Source organism: Eschscholzia californica, unplaced genomic scaffold (assembly GCF_041429995.1).
Source record: "Eschscholzia californica isolate CP2 unplaced genomic scaffold, dmEscCali1.0.p SCAF_3, whole genome shotgun sequence".
In the NCBI taxonomy this organism is placed as follows: domain Eukaryota; kingdom Viridiplantae; phylum Streptophyta; class Magnoliopsida; order Ranunculales; family Papaveraceae; genus Eschscholzia; species Eschscholzia californica.
In genome coordinates, this window is record NW_028238420.1 from 45867397 (window position 1) to 45878046 (window position 10650).

Below are 10650 nucleotides of genomic sequence, written 5' to 3' on the forward strand. Positions count from 1 at the left end.
TGAAGCTACTGTGTCTACACAGGTCTTGAATTTTGTTATGATTTGAAGATGAGGAAAAATGGAGTTATGATTTTGAAAATAAACAAAATATTTAGAAAGACAAAAGCTTAGAGAAAAAAAAATTGAATGAATCTTGAAGAAGTTTTTAGAATAATAAGAGATCGGTCAAGAAAAAAGAACTCAGATAGCTCAACTCGCTAAAACAGATTCACATACATTAGTCTAAGAATCTAGATCATTATTGAGATTGAAAGTTTGAAAAAAAAAAAAGTTTGAAAGCATGGGTTTTTCTTGGCCGCGTTTTTGGACATAAAGAAAATTCTCCGGAGAATAAAAATTTAGTCAATAAATGTTGACTCACAGGCATATTTTGTTTTGGCCGCGGCTTTGGGGAACAAAAAAAAATGCTCTGGGGAATAAAGACTTAGTCAGTCAAGGTTAACTGAGAGGAAATATTTAATTTTTAGTCCAAAAATAATTTTGATAGCTTTTTAGCCCTTAGTCTTCAACATCTTCAACTCACTTTCACACTAAAATCCCGACCACCACCATAATTTCGGGTCACCAACAACATAATTGGTTGTGAAGACGCTATAATAATTTGTCATCGCCGTCTTTGTAATCTCACTTTTGAAACCAGATCTAGAAATTTCTACACAACCCTATTAGAATGAAATCAAAGGTAAAAATCCTAGGTAAAGGGATTGTATGACATCTACAGAAACCCTAGATAAACTAACAGGAAAACAAAAGAAACAACCCTAAATCCTTCATGAAAACCCTAATCATTAATTCAACTTATGGAATGCAAAAAAGACAGTGAGACAGGGAAAGAGAAAGTGTTTGGCCACCATCATTTCATGCTCTCCTCCCCCTTTCTCTCTTCCTTTTTATCTCTTTCTCTCTCTTCTTTTTTATCTCTTTCTCTCTCTAAAAACCATCAGATTTCGGATCTACTAGGGTAATCTCTTTCTCTCTCTAAAAATCTCTTTCTCCCTTGCTTTTTGATCCATGATTCTTTTAAGATTATTAGGGTTTGGTAAAAGTTTCTCATACTCTGTATCTTGTGTAGGGAAATTATGTTGGTGAAGGTGAGCTGAAGATGATGAAGACTAAGGGCTAAAAAGCTATCAAATTTATTTTTGGACTAAAAACTAAATATTCTCCCTAAGTCAACCTTGACTAAGTCTTTATTCCCCGGAGAAGTTTTTTTATTCCCCGAAGCCGCGGCCTTTGTTTTAGTCCAAAAATTGACTTGATCAAATATTGCTCTTCAATCTTTATCCTCTCTCTCTCTCCCCCTCCCTCCCTCCCTCCCTCCCTCCCTTCCCTCTCACCATCTATCTCTTATTCTCTTATTCATTCCTTCTTCTTCTCTCAGGTGTGTTTGATTCCAAGTTAGGGAAAGGAAAAAAATAAGAGAAAGTGTTTCTCGGAGAAACATCTTCATCTAGAAGTTGATTCCTTGTAACATTTTCCAAATTTTCTACTGTTTGGTTCACCGAAGAAAATAAAGTTATTTTTCTCATGTTGTTAGTTTCCGTTGTTTGTCTGGCATATAGAAAAATATTTATTTACTAAATTATTTTTTTTTATAAAATATTATTGGTAACATAATACTTCATTATACTAAAAAGACATTTTTCTTAAATGCTTAAAAATGACTCAAATACTTGTCATACATTATCTTAATTAAAAAATTTATCGAACTAACTTATTAAATATCATCATAGTAGATGTCTTCACTTCAAAGAATGTCCCTAAGCAACTAAAAACTCAATAAAATAAATTCAAAAGTTTTTACCCCTTTATCACTCTTTTGACAACTTTCCTCTTAGCCATGTTCCTCGAAATCTCTCCGAAAGTTCTAAGAATAGCGGTACAAGTTCTGGGTTATCCAAAAACCAAAGCAGCTTGAAACTCCGTATCTGTCAAGTTTGGAATGGCCAATAATGCATCTTCTACTCCATTAAGTAAAGGAGTTTGACATGCTTCTGCAAGTTTATTTGCAGCATCTGCAAGCAATGCGCATGTATCATCTGATCCTGATCGCCGTTTACGTTTTGGTGTTACTGACCGGGCACGTTGAGTAGAAGTAGGAGAGCCAAGACCATCATCTTCATCCAAATTGATTGGCTCCACATTTGCACTTTCACCTAAACCAAAATTAAGTAAATATGAAAATATTAGGAAAAATGACACAACTTTTATAAGTTAATGTTGACATTAACCACTAACCACGTGTCTCGGTCGAAATATCATCAGCTTCAATTTGTCGACTGCTAGTGGCTTGTTCTGTTCCAATAATCGATCCTAGTTTTTCTTGATATGGAAAAGTCCTAGTGCGCAACTCTTTTGCATTTGGGTGCTCCTACAAAACAAAAGTCAATAATACTAATAAAACTTATTAGTAACAAGTCTTTCTCGATTTCTTATTGTCTATCTCTTACTATCTCTCGCTATTGTTCTCCCTATCTATGTCTCTCGATCTCTGACTATTTCTCTCTCAATCTCTCAACATTCTCCGGAGATTATTCTTTATTCTCCAAAACCGCGACCTTTTTCTTTGGATAAATCAATTCTTATAAAAATGTTGTTAGTTTGCCACAATATTTCGGGTTGAATAATAAAAAGATTAATTTGACAAACCAATTGCCAAAGTAACATGACTAAGTCTTTCAAATTCATTGGTTTTCAAGTTTTAGAGTTTAGCAAATTACACAACGGGCCTACTTTACTAAATGAATAGAAACTCACGGTACAAAAATAACATTCTGACCAACATGCTCATAACTAATATGAAAGTATCATATAAACACTCGCAAACTTTAACGGTCATAAAAGATAACGGCAAATCTTCATTATTTTGTACATAAACTTTTATTTCTATCAAGTGTATGGCTCCTTGTTTAGGGACTAAGTGCACCCTTTCAACCAGAAAAAGAAAAGAATTTTTGGCCTTATAGCCCAAAAAACGGGTCCTAATAGCAGATATAGTCCTCTCTAATCCTATAAAGGGTTTCAAAACCAGAAAAATAATATAAATGGATATCTAGTCCATTTGGTCTCATCGAGAGAAAAAACAAATCCCTAGATTACATATTAATTTATAATACCTATCCTAACCTTCTTTGTACATAAAATCAGATTTACATTCTAAAATCCAAAATATCTTTTTTCCATTTTTATCTCCACATTCTCTCTCCAATCACGTTTAAATTCAAAGTAACCACTATCTTCAATATCTTTCGTAACTGAAATCTGGAAACTTTCTCTCTCTCTCTAAAAATGAAAGCTCCAATAAACCTCCATTAAACTCACCAGCAGCAGTACAAACCTCCATTGTTTCATCTTCATTACAGCAACAGTCTAAAAACCTCCATTGTTTATCAGATTTTAAACTGTGAAACTCTTTGTTCAAACCATTGATAAGATCTAATGTTGCTTCTCAGGTTAAACAATCATATTCTCTCTCTCTAAAAACATCAGATTTTGACAGAAATCTTCTTTGAATCGGTTTAACTTTGATTACTATTTTCATTAACATACTCGATTTGTTGTTTATTTCTCTCTCTAAAATATTCATAACTGTTTATGATCTTGAAGTTTAATCCTTCTTTACTGATTCCTTCTAATCGATTATGTTTTTTTTCATCCGATTATTATATCATTTTTCATTAGATTTAGGTTTAAGCTTCTTGATTTTCTTATATTTCTTCACCTCAGATCTTTGGTTTCGTACAATTTTATGAACCAGGTGTTATTTCGTACCTTTATCATAACAGAATATACAATATAGGTAATTTACAGTAAATTTTCATACTTTCTAGTACATTACGCAAACATCTTCCGAACTATATTTTTATAAGACTATGTAAAATACGCGTAATTTGTTATACATTATATATAATTTATAATAAATTCTAAAACATCGTATAAGTGCACATAAATTATGTATTATTTATTTACCATTACACGTACTATTCACACAAAACAATAGCCTTGTTAAGCTTACCAAACTACTCAAAACCTTCAAATATTGTCAAAATTTGACAAACATTATACATAATTTGCGGAACTGTACATGTAGTTTATAATACAATATATGATATTTTTTAATGTATGTGTATCTATGTGTGTAGATTTGATATAACAAATGAAATTTCAAACAGAATCATCAAATCAAAGTAAGTCAACGAAACTAAAACCTGATAGCTCGGATAAAATATTTACTGAAGTTGGTCAGTTGTTTCCTGGTGGTGCAAAAGCATTTGTATATGCTCTTCGACAATATAGTGTAACTGTTGTTTGTCCTGCTCAAGACTACAAATGGAGAGTACATGGATGAGCACCATTTTTGAACCAGAGAAGATTTTGTTCGTTTTTTTAGTAACAGAATGTAAACGATGTGTAATGTAAAAGAAATTATATGTAATTTATTGAACAAGACCCACATAAATTTGATAAATTACGTTGTATACATGACAAATGATGGTTTCCTCGTCATAAATAACACATAGTTTACGTATTTGTTTCATAATTTGTATTCGATGTGTATTTATGTATGAGTAAAAACGAAAATAAATGTTGCTTTAATGTTCCCAAAAAAATATACTATTTCCAAATCTGAAAGTTAAGTGAGAGAAAGTGATATATTTTAACCCCCAAATCACGCTAAATTGATCCAAGAAAATATACTCTTTCCAAATCTGAAAGTTAAGTGAGAGAAAATTGATTTGAATCGAAATTTTTTTTACATAGTGAGATAGAGAAAATTGATTTGGTTTCCAAATCTGTAAAGAAGAGAAAGAAAATTGATTTGGAAATATCCGTGGGGATGGCGTTTCTTTTTTGTTAGGGTTTTGGTTTTTGATTGATTCGGATAATAGGAAAGAGAAAATTTGATTTCCAAATCTGTTTAGAGGAGAGAGAAATTATGATTTGTTTCAATCCATGTTTTGCTAAAAATCCCCCAAATCACGCCCAAATTTATCTTTCCAAAACGCGCGAAATTTGAGCGTGGGACATTGACGGTCCTGTGTTTAGAAAGTGAGAGTTTTTATGTCCATAATGTAAAAGGACTAAATATCCGTATTTTAGGAAGATTGGATCATAAACTTTTTTTGAACATTATTTTGGTCTACATACCCCTACACCCGTCTATTTCATTTTTAGAGTCACTTAACACCCTTTTACAACTTAACATTTTATGTATTTTTTTCTTGACATGGACAAAGTCAATCAGCTCACCCATGCCATTTAGGTATAATGGTGAGTCTATAGGCCCCCAAAATTTGTCATAGGCGCACCACTCTCTTAGCACACCTTGTGAGTCTTAGAATGAGCAGTTCAAGGACCACAAACACGACAATCCGAGAGCATTCAGACTAGCCAATTCCGGATTGTTCAAACGCAAAACGGACTAGCACAGTAGGAGTGCCTTCAGATTACCTTGTCCGAGGACCGATAGTAGACAAAGCGGGCCTATGCAAATTTTTGTGGTCGCCTATAGACAGTACCTAGGTGAAACTGTTGAGGGTCCCCACCGGAGTTATAGTTACCTTTGATTATTTGCAATCTGGCCGATTCTTATTGGTTTAAAGATACCAGTTGTGGGCTTATGTGTCATAAATCAATTGGTGGAATATCAGAGGAGTAAACTGAACAGTCGAGCATGACAATTTCATCCTCTCTCTCCTAAAAAATAGGAATCTAACAAATGTTGCTTACGTGGATGACATCCATTGGTAGTTCTTTTAGCAGTCTCTTCTGATCGTCTATTCCTTTAAGACATCAAATAATCTTTCTGATTAACAATATAAACCGCACTAGGTGAGTAGCTGCTGATAGAAGAGAGAGAAGGTGAATTTCTAGAGAGAGGAAGAGAGAGACTGTGTGTGTGTCTCTGATCTTAGAGAGAGAGAGAGAGGTATTTTTGGCGATCGGAAGAAGAAGATAGAGAAATGGAGGTTGGATTCTTAGGTTTAGGAATAATGGGGAAAGCAATGGCTGTTAATCTTCTACGTCATGGCTTCAAACTCACTGTTTGGAACAGGACTCTCTCTAAGGTCATTTACTTTTCTTAGTTTTCTTTCTCTTTAATGATCAATCTAGATTTTCATCTTGCCCACGTGTTGTTGTTTTCCTAATTACTAATCTGATTTCAGTTAATTAATGATTTGATTCAATTGTACATATCTAATTAGGTTTTCTACTTGATTTGTCTAAAAAAAATCGATCTATATTTTGATTACTTTTTTAAGTATAATTATCATGGAATCAGATTTAGATGTTTAGAATTGAAGAACTAATTGGGTTTTTAGCTAGTAAACCTAAATGAATTAAAGAAAAATTAAGAGTGGGTAAAGAAAATGATATGACATGAATTGGAACTTATTAGTAATGGAAGATTGGTTACCACTTTTCTTAGGGGAAGCAAGTGGTGTGAATTTGTTGGAACAAAATGTGAAAACTAATACCCTTTCCAAGTTTCAATATGGAAACCAAGTATACTAAGCTACTGCTCAATTCTGGAAATATGGGTTAAATTCAGAACAGTCAGATGTTCGAAAACTTTTGATTGTTGTTTAATCAGAATATATTTACGAAGTTAAAGTAGTCGTGAAACGGATAAAAGTTTCATTGGAAAAAAAGGCTTCTCTATTTTGCGAGATAGAGGGATTGTTTTGTGAATTTTATTGTGTTAATCTTGTAAAAGAACTAACATAATCAGGATTCATCCATTTTCGGGGAACCAGAGCACAAAAGACATTGTTCGTCTCTAAATGTGAAGTGACTACTTCTTGGAGAGAGGGTGCAATCAGGACCTGAACCAAGGATGCTAGTTAATATAGGCTACTCTAATAGATAGATTTACAAATTAGTATAGCCCATAAAGTGTTTACCTATTTGGTCTCTCTAAAGGGAGCCACAAGTAGGCCAGCTCAGTCTAGTGTGGCCCTGTCTGGGATATCAAACTACAAAAATTTGACATCATAACTTTTTGTTCCCTTTTTTGCTTCGAAACATATATTTCAGTGTGAAGAGCTAGTTGAGTTTGGTGCTTCGATTGGAGAAACACCAGCGGCAGTAGTCAAGAAGTGCAAGTACACCATAGCAATGTTGTCTGATCCTTCTGCTGCACTCTCGGTTAGTAAGAATTTTGGTGCCTTTATCTTTTGGTTATAAGTTAGACATCTCCAAGTAATACCAATTTGTTAGTTTTGCAGGTAGTTTTTGGCAAAGATGGGGTACTCGAACAAATATGTGAAGGAAAAGGCTATGTTGACATGTCAACAGTTGATGCTGATACTTCATTGAAGATTCACGAGGTACGTCACATTCTAACCTGATTTTAATTGATAAGGCAGAAATTTATATGTATGGTTAGTTTTCCGAGTTAGATTGTGTGATGAAAAGCATTGACATATGCTTATCTAATCTCTGAAGGGAATTGCCAAAAAAGGTGGCTCTTTTCTTGAAGCTCCAGTATCTGGCAGTAAAAAGCCTGCTGAAGATGGTCAGTTAGTCATTCTTGCAGCTGGGGAGAAGGTAAGGCAAAATGCAAAATCAGCATTCTACAGTTTCTTGACTTCTTGTTTTACATGTGGTGAATTATATGGTACTTTGTTGGTTTAACAACACTACGACATATAGGCCTTTTATTCACAAGTTAAAAGTTCACCAAATTCTGTTTTTGACATATTCGTACGTTTCTTTTACTCTATTAATTGATACACACAATAGTTATCGTGACTGGAAATTACTCATAGTTTTGACTACACGATTTATATGATTGTGAGGAAGTAGAGGATATAGAAAGGTCATGAAGAAGAACTAGAAGAATAGGTAAAAGGTCAGTTTGCTAAAAGGAACTGGGCGAAAGGTGATTGTCACAGGGATCTTTCTCTGCTCAATAACAGAAGTAGAACCAAAATTACTTCACGGTATCTTTTAAGTAAGAGTGTGACTGCTTTCAGCTTTTCAATTGCAGCTATCATGCAGATTTCTACTGGGACTTATCTGTTTTTCTTTTTCTCCGTTTTTCCCAATAGACTGCTTGATTTCTTTTTGTAGAATAGCACGTTCCAAATCCGTCTTCTACACCGCTGCAGCTTTTTAATAAATGTGGAGTAAATGTCAGAATGAAACTGGCTCCCTCTGCACCTCTGCATCTACACGTTCCTAAATTTTGGTCTGATTACAAATGTAGGCTTTGTACGAAGAAGCACTTCCCGCTTTTGATGTCATGGGAAAGAAGTCATTTTTCTTGGGTCAGGTTGGCGATGGAGCCAAAATGAAGCTTGTCGTTAACATGATAATGGGCAGGTTAGTTAAACATTCTCCCCCTCCCCACTCAGTTGTCTATCCACCAGAAAAGTAAGAGGAGCATTAGGAAAGAAAAGAAGCAAAATACTTACCTCTAGTATTGAAGTTACTGAACTATGGAATGAATAGAGCAAGTGCCCAGCCAGAAAAGGCCTCAGTTTGGGTTTTATATTAACAACCCACCACAGTAATTTCCAAATTCCTTTCTTTCATTTGATTATCTCCTTGTATTTATCATAGTCATTCATGTATATCAGTCAGTGAGACCATACATGTTAAATTTATATCGAATTCTGCAGTATGATGAATGCATTCTCGGAGGGGCTCGTTTTGGCAGATAAAAGTGGATTGAGCCAGCAGACACTTCTGGATGTAGTGGTAAGGCACTGCGGATAAACATACTTGAAATTTGGAGAATTAACCTAACTTTCCAAGTATTATTATATCTGGCAGGAACTAGGTGCCATTGCTAATCCGATGTTCAAGCTAAAGGGTCCGGCTATGATTCAGAACAAGTATGCCCCTGCTTTTCCTTTAAAGCATCAACAGAAGGATATGAGGTTGGCTCTTGCTTTAGGAGATGAGAATTCAGTGTCCATGCCAGTAGCTGCAGCTGCCAATGAGGTGAAACTTTGCCCTTCATCTCCATTCGTTCTTTCTTTCTTCTAATAATTGGCAACTTCGTCACTTTATTTTTAAATGAAAAACACTGATATCTGAAATTTAAAAATATCTTCAACTCTCGTTGATCGTTGGATCTTCGTCTTTTCGACCCGTCGCGTTATCCACCTACCTCATTGGGATTCAAATACTGTTTGTTCTTCATTTGTTTCTTGTATTTCCTCATTGACATCCACTTCTGTTTTCTCTCTTTCTAGGCATTCAAAAAGGCTAGAAGCTTGGAGTTAGGGGATTTAGACTTTTCAGCTGTATATGAGGCAATAAAAGTACAAAAAAGCTCCGAGTAAAGATCAAGAAAACAACCATTTAGCCAACAACCCTTGGCTGGAGTTGTAAGAGGTATAGTCTTCCACCTTAGAGGTCAAGGGTTCGAGGCACGCAGAACAATTCAAAAGAAAAAAAAATCATTGAGACTGGTATCACGAAACCAGGAAAAACAAACACCACCATGGTCATTGTGGTATCTTCTGGTTTTCATGTATATTAATGGTTGTTATGATCTTGTTTAGTCTCTTCAAGAAGTTATTTAGAACTGCAGGTTTCCCCATTATTCCCAACTAGCTGGCCAGGGAGATAAAATGCTTAGACACAATCTTCTACTCTACCCGACTAATGTGTATTACAAGATTACTTGTCAGCTTCACTATTACTGCAAAAATGAACTTCGATTAAACTGATTTCTTATAGCTTCCTAAGTTTCTAATGGTGTTTAGAGCAAAGCCATTCTGTTTTAAAAAATATAGAACTACACCGGTTCAAGAATAGTGTTCCTTCATCCAAAGTTTATCTCTGAAATCTTACTAAAACCTAGTTAAGATTTTAGATTGATTTAACCCATGAAAATGTTTGACTCTGTGGTCTACGTCTATCCATCAGATGAAGCTGAAAATCATTTTTTCCTATGAACTTCATTAGCAAGTACTAAGACATAAAATTACACATAAATTTGTTTTGGTTTAAATTATCCCCCGCAGTCGATGGAAAGTAAACCTTGCGTATGGAATATTTGTATCTTTAGAATATCTGTCAGAAAAACCTGTTTTTTGTTTAAATTAGTTTGTTTATGGATTGTTATAGAAAGAATCATCCTTAGAGATATGCAGAGATATTTATGCATGCCATGCACATGCTCTCGCGTGCCGACTCACGTGCACAGGCCGAATAGAACCAAGTTATCGGGTTGTTCATAATTTTATAACATATAAAATTTATTTCGCCCTAATTTCGTAGTTAATTCCTTCTTATTCTAGACCAACAAAATCTTTTGAAAGTTAGTTCAACTGTGAGTCTACTCTCGCATATAACAAACCATTCTACTCAAAATTACTACTGAATTTTGTATCAATATAACTACTACCAAAAATCAGACTTTTGTTTACGTTAATTTGTTTGCTCAAGAAGTCATGTTCCGCACGTATTATCAATACATTTGTAATTACCATTGTAGTCAATATTAAAAGAAACAAATCACTCAATCTGCATTAATCCAATTTGAGACATTAGATGTTAAATTTTGTGTTTTTCTATACCTCGTATTTTTTTTGTGAAATTTTTCTCTGAAGAATCTTATAATATATGAACTTCTTCATCGAAAACTTCTTAATATACAATGGATATACAAAATTACCTAATTATGGTATA

General features: G+C 34.3%; 1 protein-coding gene across 2 annotated transcripts in view; it reads left to right on the plus strand.

Annotated features, from left to right (window-relative positions):
• The first annotated feature begins 5691 nt into the window (after positions 1 to 5691).
• GLYR1 (glyoxylate reductase 1) overlaps positions 5692 to 10650 on the plus strand; it is a 32697-nt gene continuing 27738 nt past the window's right edge. Inside the window, exons 1-8 of one of the 2 annotated variants that reach the window (XM_086665762.1) lie at positions 5692 to 6068; positions 7039 to 7149; positions 7230 to 7331; positions 7450 to 7551; positions 8213 to 8328; positions 8628 to 8706; positions 8782 to 8952; positions 9207 to 9682. In XM_086665762.1, coding sequence (XP_086521888.1) covers positions 5964 to 6068; positions 7039 to 7149; positions 7230 to 7331; positions 7450 to 7551; positions 8213 to 8328; positions 8628 to 8706; positions 8782 to 8952; positions 9207 to 9296 — 876 coding nt within the window. In that variant the 5' untranslated portion in view covers positions 5692 to 5963 and the 3' untranslated portion in view covers positions 9297 to 9682. Of the gene's footprint in view, positions 6069 to 7038; positions 7150 to 7229; positions 7332 to 7449; positions 7552 to 8212; positions 8329 to 8627; positions 8707 to 8781; positions 8953 to 9206; positions 9683 to 10650 lie in introns of those variants that run through there. The other variant, XR_015236827.1, reaches the window with a different exon arrangement.